Source organism: Nymphaea colorata, chromosome 7 (genome assembly GCF_008831285.2).
Source record: "Nymphaea colorata isolate Beijing-Zhang1983 chromosome 7, ASM883128v2, whole genome shotgun sequence".
In the NCBI taxonomy this organism is placed as follows: Eukaryota; Viridiplantae; Streptophyta; class Magnoliopsida; order Nymphaeales; family Nymphaeaceae; genus Nymphaea; species Nymphaea colorata.
Window position 1 is genome coordinate 10,054,817 of NC_045144.1, and position 23,855 is coordinate 10,078,671.

Consider the following 23,855-nt stretch of genomic DNA (forward strand, 5'->3'; position numbering starts at 1 on the left):
GCTCCTATGACAACATCAACGCTGGCTGCCGAAAACTTGTGGCATCGTTGGTCTATGCCCTGTCCTCCAAGAAACCCAATATCCTTACCTGCCTTTCCTTTGAGGAGTACGAGCAAGAGGGAGGTCAAAGGGAATGCAAGTCCTAACGAAAAAAAAAAAAAATCCAAGGATTTTAGATGCACCCCTCACAGGTGGATTGAAATCCATGGAAAGGAATCCCTGTTTTGCATCTGACATCCCAGATTCCGTTCCCACATTTGTTGGCATTCAGCAGTTTTTTTTTTTTGCCCAAAAACATGGATTGAGATCCCACTTGAATAGTGGAATCCACACACGGCAAACACACCCTTAATGTCCAGGTCTACATCAGCTTGTGCAAGAGAGGTTAGCAACCATGGAATAACCAGCTACGTCTAACTCCTAGGTGAAAATTTGATATCACAACAAACATTCCAGACCAATTTGTGCAAAATAGACATCAATTGGCAATCCAGAGACAAATGAGATAAGGTGGCAATGATTTGCATTGGCCTTTTTCTTTTTTCTTTAAGGTAACAGAATGACACAGGTACAATGATAACACATGGACAACAAAGATAAAATGACAACTTGGGAGTAATTCTCTCAAGTACTATTTGCCTCTACAAGAGGTTGCGTTCCTCTATCTTCATTAAGCCTTTTGTTCTTTTCCTCAATACTGGTTTCTTTTCCAGTGGCATCTGAGACTGCCTTGGGCAACATTCAAGAAGGGGAGCTCTATCAAGAACCAAGGGTTCTCGGATGGTAACCTCCACGCCGTTGTAAGTCCATAGTGCTATGGTGGCACCCTCTTTTAGCCCAAGTGAATACCATCCAAGCCCTGCAATTGTTATGTCAGTGCTGCTCACTTTCCAGCTAGCCCCGGACACGTGAATCTCCCTTTCCTGCCAGTCACCAAGGTTTGGTGCCCTATCTGTTCCACTTGGGGGCTGCATAGCATCAACCCAATCGCATAAGTAGGCAAATAGAACATGACGAGGAAGAGCTTTCTTTCTGTCATGAAGCAAATGGATTCTTTAGATAGTGATTTACATGCGATTTTGTTGATGACGAAGTATAGGGTGAAGACTCCGAGCTATGGTGACGGATCCTCCAGGATATGGGAAGGTCCTCTGTTGGTGATCATGCAAAGGTGATTATCAAGAAAATACTACTTTCCTATAGGGCTATTTTTTGTGACATTCGCCAATTAGAATAAACAAAAACATGGTGTTCAGAACGAATGGTTTGGGCAGCACTGATGAATGCTCCATACAAAACAGATTGTAGGGAGAAAATGTGGAGGTTTAATTCAATAGGAAGGTTCAGGATATTTATTTTTTCATATGTATTCGAAATATTTCATGATGTAGATACCTTCTGATGGACAAAAACAAATATCTAGTTGGTGTCATATGCACTCAATCGACCTAATCAAATTTTGGGGGGTTAACATAGTCTGATTATCAGGATTTGCAGCAATAGGTATCTACATCTTAAAAACAAGGGATCTACAGCAGCTTACTGGTGACTTATTAAGCAAAAGGGTTTCTACCGAGAGAGAGGCAGAAAAAGAAATCAGAGTAACGTTTGAAGCCTTACTAAATTGTCCGGGGTGGTTGGTCTCTCATGTGTTATGTCACATGGGTAGAGCGAGAGCATCCATATATATATATATATATATATATATATATATATATATATATATATATATGTTATTTGTTATATAAGTAGTTTTATTTGTCTATATTTTTAAACTTTTTTTGTCAAGGTTACCTTGAATCGATATACCAATGAAACTTGGCCAAAACATTTTCTAAAACAGCTAAAACTCATTTGACGCCGTGTCGGGCTGCATCCGCACCCGCACCAATGCAGGTGCAGGTGCGCGTGTGCCACCATAGTTGGCGCACCTGTGTGACTTAGCTCCTGTGGCAGCGGTTTGCCACCAGTAGAGACTGTATATATGTGCATAAACACACACACACACACATACACAATATATAGAAAATTTGAAAACAGCCAGCTACCTTTGTGGGCAGAGGGGCTTTTGCTTTTTATTTTGTGTCGCTAAGACCATCACAAAAGGTGCATTTTTGTCGCTAAAAACCATGGCCAAACCAGTGACGTTGCAACTTGCAAGTGCAGTTCTCAGAATATTCTTTCAACCAAGCCAATGTTCTACTCATTGTATTGTTTAAGATTCTGATATGAGATGGGAACCCCCCTTTACAACATTGGTTCACTAAGTTTAGGTGTGCCCTATTATGACTCAAGTTAGAAAATAATGGTTTCAATTAATCAGAACGTTTAGATAAATTCACCAGTCTTCTGTTAGAAATAATACTTTGGATCATGTTTCTTGAAAATAAAAAGCGGTCTTTTCAACTCATAAAGTCCTATAAAATTGGAGTTGCTAATTTCAGGAAAATTTCCATTTTTTCAGCATAGCTTGTGCTTATAATTTAAAAAAAAAATCTTTTTTTTTATTCTTTTAGTAAGATAAGAGCCAGATTATCCATGAACAATTTTGTCCCGTAAGGTCTTGAAATAAATAAATGCTTCAAGCCGTGTATGGTATCACAGGTCGGATCTTGAAATAATCTGCTAGAAATGCTGCTGCAGACACACCAAACAACAGTACTGGATCATGCAAATTTTTGGGAAACTGAAGTAGGTTTCTTGGTAGCCATGGCTCAGCCCAAACAGAAGCGACTATAACAAAGTTTCGGCCAGAATTCTTTTAATCCAATGTCGTTGAACAGACTCTGTGGTAGCATCTGTGCACATGGCGAGGTAACGCGGCCTATAGACAACAAAGCTATACGGTTATGCTTCCATCAACAAGAGTAGGTTCAACAGGGACGCGTCCCCATGTTTTTATAAGCAGTAAGGGTCTTCAGTTAAGAAGCAAATTTAGCTTCTTAACTGTTCTCGATGCAGCCAGTGTATTGTTGTACAGGAACCATGTTTAGCCTTATTCCCTTCCACCAGGAGAAAGGAAAAATCTTTATTAGAGACCATCAAATTTGCCTTCAATTGGAAAATGGACTTCTTAGAAAACAATTATATACATTTAGAGCATCGCATGAGAAAAAGGAGGACATACTGTTCTGTTAGTAAGCATGTAAATATGTTGCCCCATCAATCTTGGCGGCAAGGGCATCCCTACCATTCATCAAGGCCATGAGAGTGCACTGGTAAATTTCGAAAGAAATATCAGTTGAATTTCCTGAAACAGTCAACAATATGGAAGGGAACTCAGTATACATATTGAGAAGTAGGTCAGCTCGTTAGCCCTTTCTACCTAACCAACATAGTTTTTTAGAAAAAGGAAATGAAAAGGAAAAATTAAAAAATTAACCTGTAATAATCTGACTGTATACAAACGTAGTTGTGCTCCCCGATGCATATCACCATGATTGCATCAAAGCAGTCCACATTAAGCCTTTGGTTTCTTATGTATATTGATGCCTCCAAGATGTCCAAGCACCTACATCACGGACAACAGCAATATAGCAAATCCATAAGCTCTTAGAACAAATGTTTCCTTCCAAATACACTTTCATTAAAACCAAATTATTATTTTTTCAATAATTTGTTCACGCAAAAAAATATCAAGGCCTTGATCAATTGGGCAGAGAAGAAGCCATACATTAAAAACATAAATCCATAAGGACAGATTTTGAGCCAGGTAAAATGAATTGACTTCAAAGGCACATGAATCGGAACTTAAGGTCAACATTTTAAAGTCATCCAATCCAACTCCTCCCAGCATCCTTTGCTACGAACCGTCTCTTCATTACTTCTCTCACATTTTCAGCTTCTTTCCATCTTCCAATGCGAGCATATATGCCAGACAACAAGACATAACTTGTGTTGTCATCCTGACATGTCTTAAAAATCTTTCCTGCTACTGCCAAGCCAAGTTGATGGTTTCCATGTAAACTGCAACAGCTTAGCAATGTCCTCAAAACAGTTATCTCTGGCTCTTTTCGGATTTTCTTTAAGAACTCTAGTGCAACCCTAAACATTCCAGCACGTCCAAAGGCGCCAATAACGCAGGCAAAGTGCTCTTGCCTTGGTTCTATTTTATATTCATCAACCATGTCAACAAAGACCTTACTTACATTTTCTATTAGACCATTATGACTGCAACCAGAAAGAACAGCAAGAAACGTGATTTGATCAGGCTCTATGCCATGTAAATAACTCATTTCATGGAAAGACTTCAAAACCTCTGTTCCATTGCCATGATAAGCGTATCCTCCAATCACAGAATTCCATATGACTACGTCATTCTTTTCTGTTTCTTCAAAAAAGCATTTTACATCGGACATGCTTCCACACTTAGCGTACAAGTCAATCACTGAGCTGTCAACGATTTTACTGCCCTTAAGACCAGTTTTTACTATCTGCCCATGAAGTGATCTTCCAGTTTGGAAACTTGCCACTTTAGTGCAGGCACAAAGAGTGCTTGCAAAAGTGAATTCGTTTGGTTTTACACCTTGCCTCATCATCTCCACAAGCAAAAGAAGAGCAACGTCACCATACCCAAGATCTGTACATGATGATATCAAAGCAGACCATGAAACCACATCATGTACAGCCATTTCATAGAAAAGCTGGAATGCAAAATCTAGATATCCCGCATCAGCATACAGATGAAGAAGAGACGTTTCTACAAATTCCTCACATGTGCATCCTGATTTAATTATGTAACCATGAATCTTTTTAAAGTGGTCAACATCACCGAGATTGTTATAACCTCCAAGAACATTTATACAGGCAACAGAATCTGGCTTCACCCCGTCATTCTGCATCTCATAGAATATTTTCAAGGCTTCCATGGGCAACTCATTTTGAACATAAACAGAAAGAAGCACTGTCCAGGAAAGAATATCATGTAATCCATTTACCTCATAGAAAACTTGCTCTGCGTGGTTGATAAATGAGGAACTCCCATACATAGAAACTAGGGAATCACATACACAACTATCCGAATTATGACCAAGCCGAACAGTTAAGGAATGGATCTGAGTACCTAACTGGATGCATCCCGCTCTAGAACATGCATTAAGAACACAGCTTAACATAATACTATCCTTCTCAACACCTTCACTATGTAACTGCCAAAATAAAACCATGGCTTCATCGAAACAGCCATAAGAAATGTAACCAGCAATCAGGCTAGTTGAGGATAATGGATTCAGAGTACCAGATTGATACAACAAACTAACAGCATTTTCAAAATTATGAGGAGTTGCATACATGACTACCAGTCCATTTTGTACCATATCATTGCCTTCTAACCCAAACTTAATGATTAAACCATGAATGGACATTCCCACAAACTTCACTCTTTCATGGGTATTAAAGATATTTAACAAACTAGTGAAGCTAACTCTTGTTGGTATCCAAGAATTTGACATAATTTGCCTAAATTTCATCAGAGCTTGACCAAAGTCTCCGTTACGGATGTGCAACGAAATCATAGTATTGATCAAAACTGTATCCTTTTCCACCAATCGATCAAAAACCTTTATAGCTTCATCAGATTCATGACATCTAGTATAAAAGTCAACAAGAGAACTTCCAATACACAAATTTTCCTCAAATCCCTGTTTTATCAACATGCAATGGACCATTAATCCTTCCCCATACCCGCCAAAACCGTTGCAAGCTCTAAGCACGCTACTATAGCTGATCCCATCAGGTTTTAGTCTGCCAGAACGAATCACAGAGCGAAAGTACGTGAAAGCTGAAGTGTTGAGGCCATGCCGCACCAAGCCACATATCATGGTGTTCCAAGAGACAGCATCTCTTTGAGGCATTTCATCAAACAACTGACACGCATCATTAATACAGCCAAACTCAATGTACATTTTAGCCAGGCAATTGAAAATAAAGATCCGGGGCGTGCGTACAGATTTAAGCAGATGGCAATGGAGGGCCTTGCCAATAGAAATTGTTTGGTTCTGGGAGCAAACTCTTATCAGGTGAGCATATCCGTCTTCCGAATTGATAACGTTACAAAACGATGCATATTTTCTTGCACTGCCCACATGTTTCATGCTTTTGACAATGCATAGCGAGCGAGAGAGAGAGAGAGAGAGAGAGAGAGAGAGAGAGAGAGAGAGAGAGAGAGAGAGGGCAAAACGGCAAAAGTGTCTCGCGAGTTGGGACACAGAGGAACGCTCCACCAGGCGGACCGACATCTTAAGGTAGGAAACATTGTCACTTTGACCAGTCATTTCTTAAAGAAAGTTCAAAAAGTGACCCATTTATCACAAATTTTCTCGCGAATACTTTGTTTTTTTCCTTTTTGCTGCTAAAGGGAAAACGCCCTACACTGAATCGGGCGGACGCGGCTTGCCAGTTCAAAGTCATAAATGCTCATTGTCAATAAGCTTTAATAAGATATTAATCAACTCCATCATTCCCGTCGAGTAAAACCCCCTCCGTTGAGTAAAACCTATGGGAAATCCTCAACAACCACTCAAGTTTTCGCCGTGAAGTAGAAGAGCAAAATCCTCATCAGATCCCTCCCGTTTTTACGAAGAAATAGAACTGTCAGTATCGAGTACTCGATAGATGCCACTCATCTATTCTTCTACTGAGTGAACTATTTATTTTTTCATGTACTCTTGTTGTTGCTGTCAAATCACATAAATTTTCAACTATATCGCTCAAGGAGAATTGCTTAGATATGTTTTGGGGTATCATAATCACTTACGTCCTGATTGGATGGAGGGTAAGGGAGGAAAAAGGAATGAAAGAACAATCAATCATTTGTTTGGTTAATCAATTATGAAGAAGGGAAAAGAAAGGAAAGTAAAAAACTTGTTTAGTTTTAAAAGAATGGAATATAAATATAAATCTAATCCCTCCAAAATTGAAGGGATTGGAAAGGAAAGGAAAATGTTGTCGCTTTTTATTGTCCTTTCTTTCTCTTTGTGCATGCATGAACAAGGTTTTACGTGATAGCAACATCTTTTTCGATCTAGAATCTTTTTGTACCACCGTACACGTAAACATCACAACAATGAAGTTTCTTTAAGTTTGTCTTTCTTCTCTTCTCTGTCTATTTTTTTACCACTATTCACAATGCCCCTTCTTACTTTCTATCATCTCTTGCAGAGATATTATTATAAAGTAATATAAATTCTATCACTTTCTTTCTTTTATGTAGTCCAAACAAACATGATTTTAGTAATTCATTCCTTTATATCCAAACAAGCTTTATAATAACCTATTTTCTTTTCTTTTCTTTTATTTTCTTTACCTTCATTTTCCATTCTCTTTCCCTCCCTTTGGTTTTTTTTTTCCTTTCCACTTCTCCCTTTCCTTCTGTTGCCCTCCATCCAAACAAAGCATTAAAGATCGTTTGATTAATTAATTGAAATTGATATATACCTAAGCTACCATTAGTACATGTAATAGTTAAATTGCCAATAGTAAATTTCTGTTTGAGAGGGCATCACTATTTATAATAATCTAGAGTTGTTGATAACACATGCTATGTTCAATACTTATATGATTATATTGCATAGATGTGCCATCACTCTAATTAGGGGTGCCAAAAATGCCCGACAACCTTCTTCATTGGACCACATGAAACAATATAGGTTTGGAGTAATTTAAAAAGTATTTGATACAAGAAGAGAGTTGGAGAGGATTGAAGACAAAGTTGAAGAAGAGAGGAATGAAGTGAGAGTAAGGGGGAGAGAAGAAGAGGCAAAACACATATGAGAAAGAAAGTTGAATAAGGGAGTAATCAAATGAGAATTATAGGGAGAGGAGAAGAGGGAGAAGCTCGAGAGAGAGAAGAACTTGAAGAAGAGGAATAAAGAAAAGCGGGCTGGAAGGAATGAAAAAAAAAAAAGAAAATGCATATAAGAAGAGAGAAGAGGAAGCTATGAAGAATGATCTAGAAGAATAGGTTGAAGAATAAATGAATGAAAAGATGTGGGGAGAGCATTGGAGAAGAGATGGTTGAAGAAAAAGGGAATGAAAAAGTGAGAGTGGAGAAGAGAGACAAGCATGAGCTCAAAGTGGTAGAAAGGGTAGTTGTAGGGATAGAGGAAGAGGATAGAGCTGCAAAGGAAGTTAGGCATATAAGAGAGGAAGATGGAGTTGATAAGGGAAAAAGGGAGTTGCAAGGATAGGAGAGGAGGATGGAGCCAAAGAGAAGATGGAGTGCGAGTTGTGGAGATAAGAGATGAAGAAGATAAATCCTCCATTTTTTCATCATATGCAATTAAAATGTATGTGCTACTATACACATGTTTGTAGGTATATATATAAAACATTGAACCTAATTGAACAAATCATAATCATATAATTATGTAGAAACAATGATAAATGTACTACTTTTACATGAATAAAGGAATTAACAAAAATATTAAATGAGATGTTAAAAAGGATGGTAGGTAACTAAAGAATCACCATCAACAAATTTGTAACTAAGGGTTACTACCTTTGAATGGGCTTATTTAACCTAGTATAGCAACATTTTAGTTGCCTATTTGCTATAGCCTTATAAGGAATGTTTATGCAACAAAAAAGTTGAAGGAAAAAAGAGGGACATCTTATTTTGGCAAATTAATGTCAAGTAGAAGGAGGTGCTGATTGAGAATGAGCGCTATCCTTGATAAGAAGGTAACTTAAGTTATTTTAGACATAAATACCAGTCTATATATCAACATGTATGTAGTTTCTATGTAGATTGAGGAATCATAATATGACAATATACATATGTATTTTATAAGAATGAATGATGATTTGAATCAGCATTAGTAAATCATGGTATTGTGGTGGACAACATTGGAATGAGCAAATCTACATAGAAACTGAATTGAACAAATTTCAAGTTGATGAGGTATAGAGATATTTAAATATAGGCGAAACATGTAGTTCTTGTACATTTTGAATGCTTATGCATATAAATACACATATGTACATATGTAGTTGTGTATATAGACAAAATTATAGAAAATGGATATTTAGAAATATCAATATGTTGTTTATGAGAACTCCATGCTGAAAATGATACAATGTATCAACTATCATTATAAGAAGCTAGACATAATTACGAGTATACTAGAATGTTTGACGTGATCATGTTATAAAAGTGTTTTGAATTTTCATGGATTTATAGACGCTCTATGAAAAAATGATTGATTGATTGCATCCTACAATACAAATATATATGAAATGTAATATCTTTTAAGTAGAAAGTCTATAAAGATTTCTTTATCTTTGAGTAGTTTTGCCAAAAGGAGCATTTTGTAAAAAACCAATTATGAAATACAACTAATAGGTTTGGTAGGAAGAAAACATTACTTTTTCTATTTTTATTCTTAGTTCAAACATGGCAGTAATTATGTAATTAATCATTAACAACTTGTTTTTCCTTGTATGGTAGCGTCTACAACTAACAATATAGTAGTAGCAAAGTAAGTAAAATTCATGACAACTTAATTCTCTATTGGAGCTACAGATTTTTTTTTTTTACTACTAATACATAATGTAATATGTATGAGAATATTCAGCCATAGTTGTACAAAGTCCATGTACATTGTGTTGTATGTATATTAAAACAAATGTATATATATATGATATATAAGCATGCATAAAATTTTCATGTATGAATATTGAAATAAACATATGTGCATGGAACTTGCTATTTGTGAGGACGTCAAGCTGAAATTTATCCAATGCATCAAGTCATGTTTGTAACAAACTAACAAGGGTGGAAGTTTTTTTGAAATCTATTATTTTTTTGTGTGATCAAATTATTTTGAACTGTCATGCAAGTATACATATATTCTATCACTATAACTTTGTATAATGTATGCTATGTAAGGGATAACTTTTACAGTTTAAAATTTCTGAAATAAAAGCTCACAAGGACTAATCATGAATCATAGTTATTGAAAAGAGAAATATGCAAAAAAAAATGCTAGCACAAGTAAGCATTATGAAGTATTTGATTTGCTGCATAATCATATATGTTTGTCAAAATGCAACAAGCAACCCTAAACCTATATTTTTGTCTATGAATGCTATAATTTAACAAAATTTAGTCTTATCTGAGTGTTTAAATTTCAAGATAAAAGCATCTTCCTTCATAGACAATGACTAATAAAAATAGTTTCACGAAATTAAGAGTAGGAAAAGAAACAAGAGGAATGAAACCAAGAAACATGAATGTCAATTTGTTTGAAGCCAGATCATGAATTCCATGGAAAGACTCCGAGTTTTGATTAAAACAAAAATCTATTCAAGGAATGAACACAATTTATTAGAAAATAGTGTGGAGCAAATCACCTCATAATATGAATTATATTTATGTTGATTATTTAGCCAATTTCTATGAATGTTTCTACTTGCTACATTTATGCTCTCCTAATAATTTGCTTCAAGTTTTGTTCCTTTACGGTAGGAAACCTTAATAGCTTCTTGATCTTAAAAACAACATAACAGGACTGGTAGGATAAGGCTTTTGTAATGTCTTCATAATGTTGTCTTTTATAAAGCTAACAGTCATTGATATGAAGAATTTATTTTAAGTGCAATGGTTGAATTGAAAGAATAATGTGTAGCAAAGAAACTATGTCAAAAAATTATATAAATGATGGAGTAGTGCATAATTTTTTGTTTTCTCTATAAGAAAATAACCTAATTGAGATACAACTATTTAACATGGATTAATCCAAACCCAATTAGCAAATGAGGTTAGTAGATAGACTACCTCATGTTCAACATTCTGGTTCTAATATTGTGTGCATAATATTATTGATAATATTACTTGCAAATAGTCATAACCTCCATCATGTCTTAAAATATTTTGGGTAAAAGAATTATGAAATTGAGAGTAAAAAGCCCAAAAATATAGCTTAGTTGTGTGTATATATGCATATTTACATAAACATACATATAATTACATTCTTACTACAATATTAAATTCAGATTAAGAGTTGAGTTGCGAACAGTGGAGGTTATGTGTGTATATATATGTAACCCCAAGGTACTAATAAAGAACATTATGTAGACATGTTCTAAATGCTCTTATATTGTTGGGTTTTGTATATTGTTTTGACTCCAATCACTTGGGAAGTGGGGGTTAGCCAGATACTTTTGGCCTTGGGAAGTGTACCAAGGTGTGCTTAGTGATAGATACATGCCAAAGAGAATGATTTTACTTATGCAATAGCATATGTGAGTGTGAGTCGGGTCAGTGAGTGGTTTTATCACAGGAGCTAGTGGTGTTGCATGAGATCACTGGACTGCATATAAGGTATTGAGTGGCTTAAGATTCTATTGTCTTGTTTAGAGAGTGAGACATCTCTTGGTTCCTCAACCCAATCCCTAAAGGAGTTAAGCTACCATTTCATGTGATACTAGTGGTATAACACTGCTGCCGCACTGGCAATATGAGATATTTTAGAGGAGGCATTGTTGCAGGCTATTCTCTATTTATGTAGATCACCTAGTATTATATTTGTGTATTGTGTCCACAGGGTTTCTTGTTTATGCTTATCACGGTGACCATGATGACGATTAAGTGCCAATGGATTACCTTTGGTGGCTCTATAGCCTATTAGGGTCTTGCATCATCCCTTTATGGTGACAAGTGACAACTCTAAGGTATAACATGAATCATATGGCTTATGGGTGGTAGTCATGAGTCCTCATGTTGTTTTGAATTTACATATTTATATATCTATTTTACTAAACCATGTTTTTTTCTTGTTTAAGTATTGCTATACTCAGAGAAACCCTTCTTTCTGTCTCTACAAATGGTTTTTCATTGATGGCTTTTGGGTTGACTCCCTTCGTTTTTCAATTGATTGACATTTGCAATCTAAGCAATATGCTAAGCTTGGGATTATGTGGATGTCTTGTTGGTTGAGCATAAGTGTCAAGTGGTTACCTAGAATAGTATTTTGTTAGTTTTTAGATCACTTTTGTAGTAGTCATTACTCAACTAGTGGTTGAGTTTTAAAGACTTAGTGTTTATTTTTGTTATGGCTAGAAAACAAAAAGAAATTGTGTCAAAAGTTGGGCTGTGATAGAGAGAATGGATCGAACAATCTATGGCAAGCTTTCAAAGTATTACAACTAATATTGTGTAGTGCTTTTACATTTTATTGAGTGGATTGCCCTACAACTTTAGATGACAATCCATTAAATCACTTAATTAATCTATATTTTGTCAACAAGTTTTGCATGATAGAAATAAGCCTGAGAATAGGTGAAGTCTCAGTTTTAGAAATACTATGTTATTGAGGAGCATTTGGTTTGACACACAGCCACAAATATCATCCTCGAGAAAACATTGGTGAGGGTTTTCCCCAGTATTTTTCAGCAAAGTCATTTTTTAGAAAAATCTCAAGAAATTCTTGGACATTTTTTAAATGAAAAAAATAAAAATAAAATCATGTAAAAATAAAATTAACAAAAAGCTAATGAGAAGATATAAAAAATGTCCCACTAATATGATAAACTTAGAAAAGTAATGTTTTTCTGGTATTAAAAGTCTAAAACATTTAACCGTCCCATTACCATGAAAGGTAATCAATATAGCAAATCGACAGTCATAGATGAAAATTAGAAAATGAAAATTGACAAAGTACACAATCATAATAGTTTGTAGTTTATAGCCTTCATGGCTTTAATCATACAAAATGAGTCATTGTCATTCTTCATTTAGAATTTAGAAAAGTACAAAGATCAAGTCTTAATCTTCATCCCATAAAATAGAGTAAAAGTCATCATTTGTTCGATGTCCACTTGTTGTTTGTCTTTCGAAATCATCATCATTTTTGTCATCATATGAAGACAAACTATCCTCCATCTCAATATTTGTATTTTTTATCTTCAACAATAGATTGACATGGTCTATATAAATAGAATTTGTATGTGCCTTTTGTATTTTTGGAGTTATATTTTGCAAATGCATATTCATTATAATGAATACCATTAAGTCAAACTTGAAGGCACATAGAGGTCAAATTCACTCTAATTTTTTTTACAAGTTGAAACACTATATGGCTAGCTTAAAATTTTAATTGTTATACTTTAAAACATAAGAAGAGACGATCCAAATATCTCCACCAAAGACCTAAATAAATTAAGTAGACAACAAATATAGAATTTACAACACCCTTGCAATTAAGATATTTGATCAATCATTATTGTGATAACAATAAACTAATAACCTAATAAAGTAACATACTTACATGGATGTGTAGAGTAAATAAGATTCATGGCTAACCCCATATGAAACAATGAAAGGTTCCTTGTTATGATACTTGAGCACCTCATTAGTTGTTACTCAACCATCCACATTAGAAAACATTTTTTTGGTCACCAAGTCCAAACAATCACGAACTTCTTGATCCAATTTTACCAATCCTCAAAATAAATGAAAATTTAACTAGTTTGTCGCAACATATATTGGACTATACAAATTATAGTTTTACCTTTTGTCAATTATCTTCGAATATGTCATATACTTTGTCTTTTTATCTTTTCTTATAGTCTTTATGGCTTCTTTGCCTCTATCAAGTGCTTCAAACAAGAACTGCAAAGTAGCTCATTCTCAAACTACCATTTTCAATACTCTTGCTAACGGTTCAACTAACATGATATTGCTCTCCCTTTTTCCAAAATTCTTAATACTTGATTGTTTGTGATAATTTGCACAACATTTTATGGTCCTATTTCTTCTATAGTTGAAGACAAGAAGTCAACTATAAACTTTGCATTTTTAGAGTCTTTTTTCTATATGCTTTTGCCTTTCAAAAAGTGATACATGTTAGAGAGTTTATCAAAAAGTAAACTGCTTCTAGCTATATCTTTTCAAATATAAGATATAAGGGTAAACCCAGTTTGTAACCACTTCTTGGTCATGTTTTCAACTTATACAAGTACATCCTCCACATCATTTAGTATGTTCCACTATTTCATGGAAAATATCATGGGTTGTGATTCAAAATAACAACCAAAATTTTTTTTGAAATTGATTGATCCTAGTAAATGGAATGAGAAATTAAGTGGACTGATTTATGCTTGTCAGGCACACAGATAGAGGTCAACTAAAAAGTCTTTGACTGTATTAGCTCTAAATAGGAGCTTGTCAATGGATCTTATAATTGTTTTTCTAAACATGCCTAAAAATGTTGGTTGTTGTCCTTGTCCTATACTCATTGAACTTGAACAAAAGATATTTCCAGTCGGATGTGATGAAGCTACATTATAATATGGTCTGCTTACTTGGAATGTTTAGATAAGTTGTTTGCAAGCTTTGATCACCATCTTTTTTACATTTTCTAGTACCTCTCGGCATGGAGAAACATCATAATATTGTATTCCTCCACGATGGTACTTAAATCTAGCAATTCCACCTGAAGTTCATGGCACTTGCAAATCAATTTCCCTTGAATTCCTTCTTCATTTGATTTTGCAAATGACCAAAAAATGTCACTCCCTTAAGGCATGTTAGAAAAAACTACGAAGAGAAAATTCCAACAACTTATGCTTAGGTCTTTCTTCTTGTTCTTTGAGCAAATTGAAACATAATAAACAAAATAAAACAACAGTAAAGAAGATTAATATAGGAAAATCATGATGCTTTTGGTTTTGTAAATTTTGTTTGGTATTGTTATTACATGTTCAAGTTCAAGTGTTAAACTGTTAAATGGAATTATGATTACATAATATGAAATTTTGTATCTTATAAAGTAAGCACATATTCTTCTTGTTATATGTCCCATATGAATAATGTGAAGGAAGATGAGATTAAAATTTAAAGTCCAAAACATCAACTTTTCAAACTGTCGATTGATTCCACATGATGGCTCATTTATCAGCTTAGAAGAAAGTTACAGCGACACAATCCTCTTTGTTTTCTTCTTCTTTGTATTGCCTCTTTGTAACTTAGTACAATAAGAAAAAAGTTTAGCAAAGTGTCAAACACTATTATGCACTCCAATATTTATATTGAAGAGCCCAAACTTTCTCAACTAAAATTTATTTGAGATTTTAAACTACTTACTGCCCTAAACTCTACCTTGCATAGCAAAAAATCACAGCCTATAAAAAATAAATTGACTAAATGAATGTATAAAATAGAATTTGAAAAAAAAAACCGAACTTGAAGTAACACACCATTTATAACAAGCATTCCAATCTAAAATTGTTAAGAGTTGCATAGACACATTTTGCATCTTTAATTGTTATGGTCAAAGGTTGAAATTGGCTAAAAGTGCATTGATCAGTATAGTGACTGATGATGATCGAAATTTCTATTGTGCTGATGATGAGGACAAAGCTCAAGCAATCAAAAAACTTATTATTGATGACAAGTGGTGGGATAAAATATTTCATTTTCTTGCATTCACAGATCTTATTTGGGATATATTGAGAGTTCTTGATTGTGATATTTCAACATTTCATTCTGTTTATGAGATGTGAGACACTATGATTGAAAAAATCCAGTATCATTTTTAACCATGAGAAATAAAAATATTGCACTTGAAGATTCAACTTTTTTTTATCATATGCATAAAATATTGATTGCAAGATAGGATAAAAGTGGCACTCCTCTTCCATGCATGGCACATTCATTGAATCCACAAATTTCAATGTACTTTGATAATGCATGACAACCAGACTTCTTGTCATAGCAATGACAGATTTATTATCACTGCGGATAATGGTTGAACTTTCTTTTTAATGTCTCCAAGTATTCTTCTTAGCCAAACTACTTCATATGCTGGAATAGTAGCTACTACATACTCTATCTTAGCATATGATAATGCAATAGTATTTATTTCTTAGAAGACCACAAAATCACATTTGTTCTCAAGCAAAATACATAACTTGAAATGTTTCTTCTGTCATCAAAAAATCATGCCCAACCACTATTAGTAGATCCAAGCAAATTAAAATTATTTTCTTCAATATATTTAATTCCCAAATTTTGTGCCTTGGTGATACTTTGAAACTCTCTTTGTTGTTGTAAGATGAAGTTTACTTGTTCATTCAGAGATGATACATTTGCATTCATAATATATGGCATGGTATTTATGAGATAGATCAAAGGTTCTACAAAACTGTGATACGTGAGAGCATCAATTGTTTTTGCACCATCATTTTTTTTGAGTTTTTTCATTTATTGCCATTAGAGTGCTCGCTGGCTTGCAAATTCACATATTAACCTCTTTAACAAGTCATCAATATTTTTTTTTTTGGAAAATAAAAATTTCACCATTTACCTATTTGACTTGAAATCCCAAAAAATATTTCATGATGTCGAGGTCGGCCATCACATACTTTCATTGTAGTTTTTTTTTAAAGATGCAACCATTTTTTGGATTTCTCCCAAGATATATCAAGCCATCTACATGTAGACAAACAACCAAAAGATTTTCTTTACCATTTTTCTTCACATATAAAGATGATTTTCTTTGACTCCTTGAAAACCATTTTGTAAAAAATAACTATCAATTTTCATGTTTCAAGCTCAAGGCCTTGCTTTAAGCCATACATGTCTTTCTTTAACTTGTTAATTTTTGTTCTTTCAATTTTTTTTCGAAACCAAAAGGTTGTTCCACATAAACTTCCTTTTGAAGATCCTCATAAAAAGGGTGACCAAACATAAGTTAGGAAACAAACACTTTTAGTTTTGCAGCAATGACTAAAGCAGTTCTTATTGTTTCCATTCTCACCATAGGAGCAAAGAATTCATTAAAATCTACTCCACAATTTTTTGGGTAACCCTTTGAAACACGCCTCGTGTTTCTAGATTGACCCATCTTCATTATATTTTGTTTTGTAAATCAATTTTAAACCAACATGTCTTTAGTTAATTATCTCTCTACCAACTCCCGTGCTTGATTTTTTTCTATTGTAGAAATTTTTTCATTCATGGCAGTTTTTCAAATCATATTTTGAGTAACTTCTTCACAATTTTGTGACTCACAAGCAAACAAAGCAAATCACATTGTGTATAAATTTTAGGGAGCTTTCTTACCTTTTTAAGCTAATCATTTGCATCCATGTCTAAGCTCTCCATATCTATTCTTCTTACTTCTCTCAATTCCAACTCCATTCCTTTGTCAAAAAAAAAAAGTCTCTTGAAATTACAAAATCTTGAGTTTTAGAAGTATCACCATAAGCAATCAAATTATATATTCTTTCCCAACTTCATCAAAATTTTCCTTGTCTGGAGATGATATGTTAGCATATGCGATGCAACCAAAAGCTTCGAAATAATCTACATTTTGGTTTGTACATGAACCATGCTTGATAAGGAGTCATATTACATAGACTTTATAGGGGACTTGATTAAATTGCAGTATTAATGGCTTCAATGCAAAGGTTATTTGTAAGTTTTTTACCTTTTAGAATGAATAATGTCTATTCTATTATGTCTTTTGATGAGTTCATTTTGTTGTGCCATTTTTGTAACTGTCAACTATGTTCTCATGTCATGCTCATTGTGGTAATTTCATAATTCATTTGATGCAAACTCTCTACATTGATATGTTATTAAGGCCTTTAATTTAAACCCACTTTCATTTTTTGCATATGCTTTGAATTGCTTGAATATTGCGAACACCTTTGACTTTTGATGAAGAAAATACACTCATATCATTCTGTTATAATAATTCACAAATAATAATAAATACTTTCTACCATCATGGGACTAGGTTAGAGTGAAACAAAAATATATGCATGAACTAACTTTGGAGGATGTTTTACTTTCCAAGAAGAGTCTAGGAATGGTAATCTATGAAATTTTTCATACACACTTCCTTCACATATGCCTTTTGCATCGTTTATGCATGGAAGGTCAATCGCAATATTCTTTTGATTCAATAATTTCAAACTTTTATAATTTGGATGACCAAATCTCAGGTGTCAAAGGTTTGATACATCTAAATTATTGATATTAAGGTTTTGATTTTCACAAGGGCTCAATGTTAGGGGGAAAACTTTGTTTGGATACATTTTCACTTTGGCTATGGTTTGATGTTTTTTTACCCACTATCTTGCATTCATCATTATTGAAATGTACTAAATAATCTTTTTTTATGACCTGACCAATGCTTAAAAGGTTTTATACTAAATTGGGAACATAAAGTCCTTCATGGACAAGTTTAGTGTCACCTGATTTTGTTTTTACTGCAATATTGCCTTTGCTCAACTGCTTGACATTTTTCGTTTTTTAACCTCACTTATGAAGGAATAACCTCGATTTGTATATCTGCTACATCCACTGTCTAAATACCAAATGTCATGTGAATATTGATGGCCATTCAAACATGAGAAAAATGATCATTTTTTTCACTATTTTTTAAAAATTTTGCTTCATTTTTTCTTTGAAACCAGCAATGTCTTTGTGAGTGCTTTAGAATTTTGTATTGTGGACATTTGAACTTGCAATCTTTCAATTTGTGTATGGATTTTTTGCAAATAATAGTATGATTCAGATTTATCATTTTGCTTGTCATAACTCGAGCTGAAATTATTTCTACTCGTCTTCGTCCTCTTGATAGTCTTTCCTTCCACCTATTCCATATTGCAGCCTTTGAAAGCCTTTTTCTCCTTCAAATTCAGCTTGGATGGAAATGCTTGTTCTAAATTTTTCTACTCAAACCTATATATGTGTTTTTCATGTGCTTCTAAATAACTCATCAGTTCATGCATTGATAACTCGGGCAAATCTTCTGATTCTTCAATAGCAGCAATAACATAATCATACTGAGGTGGTAAGCTCTTTAAAAAATTTTCAATAATCTTTTTATTTTCAATAGTATAACCATAACTTCTAGCCTATTTTATAGTTTCAACAACCGGGAGAAAATTTCTTGCATGTTTATGTTGTCTTTCACCAATAATGTATCGAACTCTCTAGAAAGATATTGAAGTTTGATCAATAGGACTTTGTTGGAACCTTAAAAATCTTTTTTAAGATGTTTCATGTTCTTTTTTTTTTTGAAGCATTCATAGTATGAGGAAAGATTGAGTTATTTACCCCTTGTTGTTGAAGACGAGTGCTTTTGTGTCTTTCTTCATGCTTTCTTTGAACTCCTTTTGTTTTGTGGGAGCCCATCCAAAGTTGCATCACCATCTAGTTCTTCGTATCCTTCAAAAAACGAGCACTCAAAGGTCTTGTCATATAAATGGAGTCTTCATTTTGAGACTTCAAAAATCACATCTTTCACCTTCAAATATTGGCACTTGATTACAGAAAACTTGAAGCTGAAATTTTTTGGAGGTTGATGTTATACCTTCTCAAACGAGGCTTTGATATCAAACTTATTGAGACAGTGATAGATTAGAGAGCAAAACCTTATGTAAATATTTTTGATAAGAAATATGGTAACAAACGAAGAGGCTTTTAGAATAACAATAAGCTAAATGGGCATTCTTTTCAAGATGAGGAAGAGAAAAAACTATGGTGGGAGGAATGAGAGCTTCACCATTTTAGTGTTGCTCTCACTTTTTTCATTGTCCCAATCAAGTCCTTCATGCCTTTATATAGGCTTACATGTGGAACATCATAATTACTATCATCATCTTCAAGGAACGGGTAGAAATTTACAATGACACATTACTAAACATTTCTACACTTTTTAAAATTTTTGAAAATGCAAGAGACTATCATTTACTCCACCATCCTTATCACCTTGCCTTTGGAATTGGATGCTAAGTGGCAGATCCAATTACAAATTATTTTTAATAGAAACCAAATGAATGGCATGTGAAGTTTATTTTAGCCCTTTGAGTTTCACAGATTAGAATCAAGGGGTAATGGACCCATTGTGTATTGTTTCTGTAGTCGAAGCACAGGCGTTCAAAGTCAAAAACCCATATAAGAAAAGCCCCTACCTATGCTTCTGTGTTTGCTTTGGGTTGCAAGAAAGACAATCATGCTAGTTGTATTCGACCCACTAGACAAGCAATGACAAAGGGTTGGCCTTCGTGTAAGCTGCCTTCCCTATAAATACCTCCCCCACCTATTTTTTGGGGAAAGCTACACGCCGGTGGGGTCTAGCCATGTGACCTAGTGGCTCAGGTAGAGAACACTTAGATATACTGGAGACCAGTCAATATGAGTTGTGTGAGTCCCGGCCAGAATGCAGTGCATTAAATAGAGGATGGCAGCAAAATTGGCAAACGGGACTAAACTAGCACATTACCAAAGCAATGCATTGTCTTGGTGGGCACCTAACACGGCTAGAAATTGAAAGGGATCCATAGATCTATACTGGTTGCCAAGAATGAAACGGCCAAGATGGGTGCCTGTCATGAAGTTACACATCCATTTTGATCAAGAGATGGAATGAAGAAGGAACAAAGAAAAGCCAAAAAAAGAATCAGCTGCACATAGCTTATATCTCTTCAGGTGTAGTAATAAATAACAACTACAACAATCAATGGGATCTGTAAGAAACCAACCTCACCAGATGAATACAACAAAAAAAAATATCAGATCTAGTAAAGAAAATGAGAATGCATAGGATCTTCCAAGCCTCGAATGCAAGAGGTCTTCCAAGCCTCCACATCTGAATTGCTGAACCTCTACGCTTTTTGCCACTAGCTGCTTAGGAGGTACAGTACTAACATGGTCTGAACATCATGCCCTGAAGTTCCTGGCTAGGTGGTCTGACGTAGAAACAAGAAATTTCTTCTCTTAAAGTAGTCTTGGAGATCATCCAATATTATGTTACAAATAAAAGAATCTTCACACAGTGAATAATGGAAGCGTGACTTGTAGAGAGGTGCTTCGTCCAGCTTGACATCATCAATTTCTGTCGCAGAAAGAATACATCTCAGGCAACAAATTGCAATTTCACTACAAAATTCAGGCCAGCCAAGCAGAAATCCAATCCTTGGCATCTACTATGGTTCCACAATATTGCAGTTCCTAATGAAATCATTAGAGAAGTTGACATGCTTTGTCCAAAATGGCCGCAGCTCCTTGAAACCTATACCTAACCATGGCTTGAAATCACCATTGTAGTGTATAACCGCAGCCCTCCTCACAGCATCAAGGCTTGTTGCATGTTGATAACCCAATCCAAGCATGTGCCAAGAAGGATCAATGGGATGAACATGACCGCTGAAAGCAATGAGTGCAGGTGGCAATGTCCCAAAGCGCCATAGTGCTAAGTTTGCTTTCAGATTCTGAACCAAAAGTGGTTGTGTCAAATTTGGAACACTATACTCTTTATCAAATCAATTTCACTCTCATCTATGACTGTCTACTTTTTTATGTGTTAAAACACAGTTAAATACATTAAAATTTACATGACATAGCTGCATATTGGGTTAACACCTGCCTCAAACTATGACAAATGCAAATCAATCAAAACCTTCTATCAGAAGTTGAAATTCAAATTTGATGACAGAACTCCATTCTCAATGCACTATCATTGGGGATCAAAAGCTAATAAGGCTTGACATGTACAAAAGTGCCTTGTTGTGTACTAAGATGTCTTTGGACACTTCAACTACTGATTGAGCTCTCCCTAAATCATCCATGTTTAAGTTTTAATTTAGAGATGGTGAAGGCTGGCGTTTTATGGTTTTTACCTCCTTAGCTGACAACCATATGTTGTATAATTTGATCTTACTGAGTTGCTTTAGGACATTTCATTTGACTGATTAAGCTGTATCAAATTACCACAGATCAATGGTAGAGGCTGATATTTTACCTCCTTAATCCAATAAAGATATGTATCCCTGATATTTGTCATCCTCCAAGCTCGCAAGTCGAACATATTCATCCCATATGCCCATGCACACTCTTCTGGATCCAAATTTTCAGCAATAAGGGGATGGGAGAAATTGAAATAGTTCTTGAACCGCTTTGACATAACCCAGCTGTCCTCTCCCCTGCAAGTTTCCACAGCTCCACAAACCTTGCCTTTGAGATCTATATCCCATAATGGTGCCAGGTCCCTCTGGATCACAACATCATCATCTAAGAACACTATCTTGTCAAGATTCGGGAAGAGCTGTTGAATAAAACAAGGCAATCTCATCAAAACTTGTCAAATTGTGCCACATAGATTGGCAAGCATTTCAAAATCTTGTACTATTTAAATTGTTCTCTCCTTCGTTAACAGAAGCTGCGCAAAATTTGTGCCAAAATTCCTTGTCAGTTGGTAGTTTGAACTTTGAACTGCAACAGAAGTTGACATTGCCTTTACAAGGTTATGCAAATAAGTTTGCGAAGATTAGAACATCACAACTGCCTTGACAATAACACACTCACACACATATAGGATTTATGAATATGGCCAACCACAAGTTATCATTGCCTTTGTTGCCATCTAGCCAGCTCAGCCAGATTCCAGCCAACTTTCTGTTATGTCATTACAAATGAGCTCAAGCTACTTGAATTTATATATTAAAAGAAACAGCTGAAATGTGATGCATGGATTGGATCCTATGAAACCCCCCAAACCAAGTCTAAATTTTGAAATCCTCATAAACATTCAATTTGTTCAACGGATATCAATGACTTTCTTGTCAACCCAATAGAGTTGGACAGTCCAAGCACATTTGTGAAGTTGGAACAGACATATATATATTTGGCACATGACAAGCTTAGCAAGAACCTAAGAAGGTGTTTGACAGCAAAGAACAGTAGTGTTCTAAGAACACTATGTTCCTAAAAATGGTGGGCCATAAAAATTGGACATAAAAATACATGGGATGCACTGTACTCTATACATGTTTTACTGTTCCATGACCAATAGAACACACAATACATGTTCCCGTTCTTGCAACCTTTGGGATGGAACCAAGTGTAACTACATAAATGTTCTTGCTTTGACGCAACCTCTAAGGGTTCAAGCAGATCTTGAAGATGGTCTGTTTTAGTCTGATATTAGGTTGAAGGGACTCTCAGGGCTAGGATGAAGGTTTCTGTCTCATGCCAAGGCCTGTTTCATATCAGGCTAGGCCTATTACCATGTCCATTGGTTCAGCCTCAAATCTTGTAGGCAGGCCATTCCCTTACACTAAATATAAAATTTTTCAAACAAGAACATGTGCTACTTGATAGAAGCAACTGAGCTCCTGGCATCAACTGACCATTGAGCAGTTAATCATATACTTGGGATCTGGATATATTGCGAGTCAGATTGCTCTAAACTTCAATAGTACTTAAAATATAGGCTAATCAATTTGAAAATCACCTCTGGCAGATATATACGAAGATGGTTGAGCATCAATATATATTTTGGGCTCCTGGCCTGCAACTTTGAAGAAAGCAACCTAGGGTTGTCACTTAGAATTGTCTCAGCTGTGTGACTGCCATGATAGTACTTTCTGATCCCCTGATGGCTTTCAATTGCTTCAAGAACTGGTATATTTTCTCTAGTCAACCAGTCAAATTGATGAGTGCCTTTTACTTCAATTATAGCTGGAGAAAGGGGGTTCAATGCAAACCATGAATGCATGGCGGCATAGGTTTTCTTGTCAGTAATCAAATGAAAGACAATGTTTTCAGGCTTTGTAGATGCTTTAACAGTTGATGAAACAACAACAGAAGCTGCAAGGATGTTATCCGTGGCAAGAACAAAATGATGGTAGTTGTTGTTAGAAAGGGAAGGTAGTAGTTCAGGGGATGGGAGTTGCTTCCTAGCATGAGCATTGGATGAATATTCATCTGTCAAGCGAAGAGACAGACATTGCATGGTTTTAGGGATAGCTGTAGCTGCATAATGCTTGTAAACAGACTCCTGCAATTTCGCCAATTTGACCTCCTTCTCCAGATACTCCACCTGCATTCAGGAAGTTCAATA

The 23,855-nt window shown here is 35.0% G+C and overlaps 2 protein-coding genes across 6 annotated transcripts in view; both read right to left on the bottom strand.

Annotated features, from left to right (window-relative positions):
* Nucleotides 1-535: 535 nt before the first annotated feature.
* Nucleotides 536-6,235, bottom strand: LOC116257338 (pentatricopeptide repeat-containing protein At4g39530-like). 4 transcript variants are annotated; one of them, XM_050078633.1, is made up of 5 exons: nt 3,674-6,235; nt 3,383-3,511; nt 3,128-3,250; nt 1,072-1,151; nt 536-968 (listed from the first exon to the last, which is right to left on the bottom strand). In XM_050078633.1, exon 1 carries the CDS (start codon nt 6,090-6,092, stop codon nt 3,771-3,773), a length of 2,322 nt encoding a protein of 773 aa, XP_049934590.1. In that variant the 5' UTR covers nt 6,093-6,235; the 3' UTR covers nt 536-968; nt 1,072-1,151; nt 3,128-3,250; nt 3,383-3,511; nt 3,674-3,770. The 4 variants fall into 4 exon arrangements, with proteins under 4 accessions (XP_049934590.1, XP_031489823.1, XP_031489824.1 ...); XM_031633963.2 differs by lacking the exon at nt 1,072-1,151; XM_031633964.2 differs by lacking the exon at nt 1,072-1,151 and having other exon boundaries at nt 536-1,032.
* A 14,161-nt stretch (nt 6,236-20,396) lies between these two features.
* Nucleotides 20,397-23,855, bottom strand: part of LOC116257497 (probable galacturonosyltransferase 14) — a 9,738-nt gene continuing 6,279 nt past the window's right edge. Inside the window, exons 4-6 of one of the 2 annotated variants that reach the window (XM_031634307.2) lie at nt 23,247-23,834; nt 21,756-22,004; nt 20,397-21,225 (exon numbers count right to left, since the gene is read on the bottom strand). In XM_031634307.2, the coding sequence (XP_031490167.1) occupies nt 20,941-21,225; nt 21,756-22,004; nt 23,247-23,834 (1,122 nt within the window). In that variant the 3' untranslated portion in view covers nt 20,397-20,940. Of the gene's footprint in view, nt 21,226-21,755; nt 22,059-23,246; nt 23,835-23,855 lie in introns of both variants that reach the window. The other variant, XM_031634306.2, reaches the window with a different exon arrangement.

Coding starts and splice junctions, on each gene's coding strand:
- LOC116257338 (XM_031633963.2), bottom strand. CDS start 6,092: ATGAAACATGTGGGCAGTGCAAGAAAATATGCATCGTTTTGTAACGTT.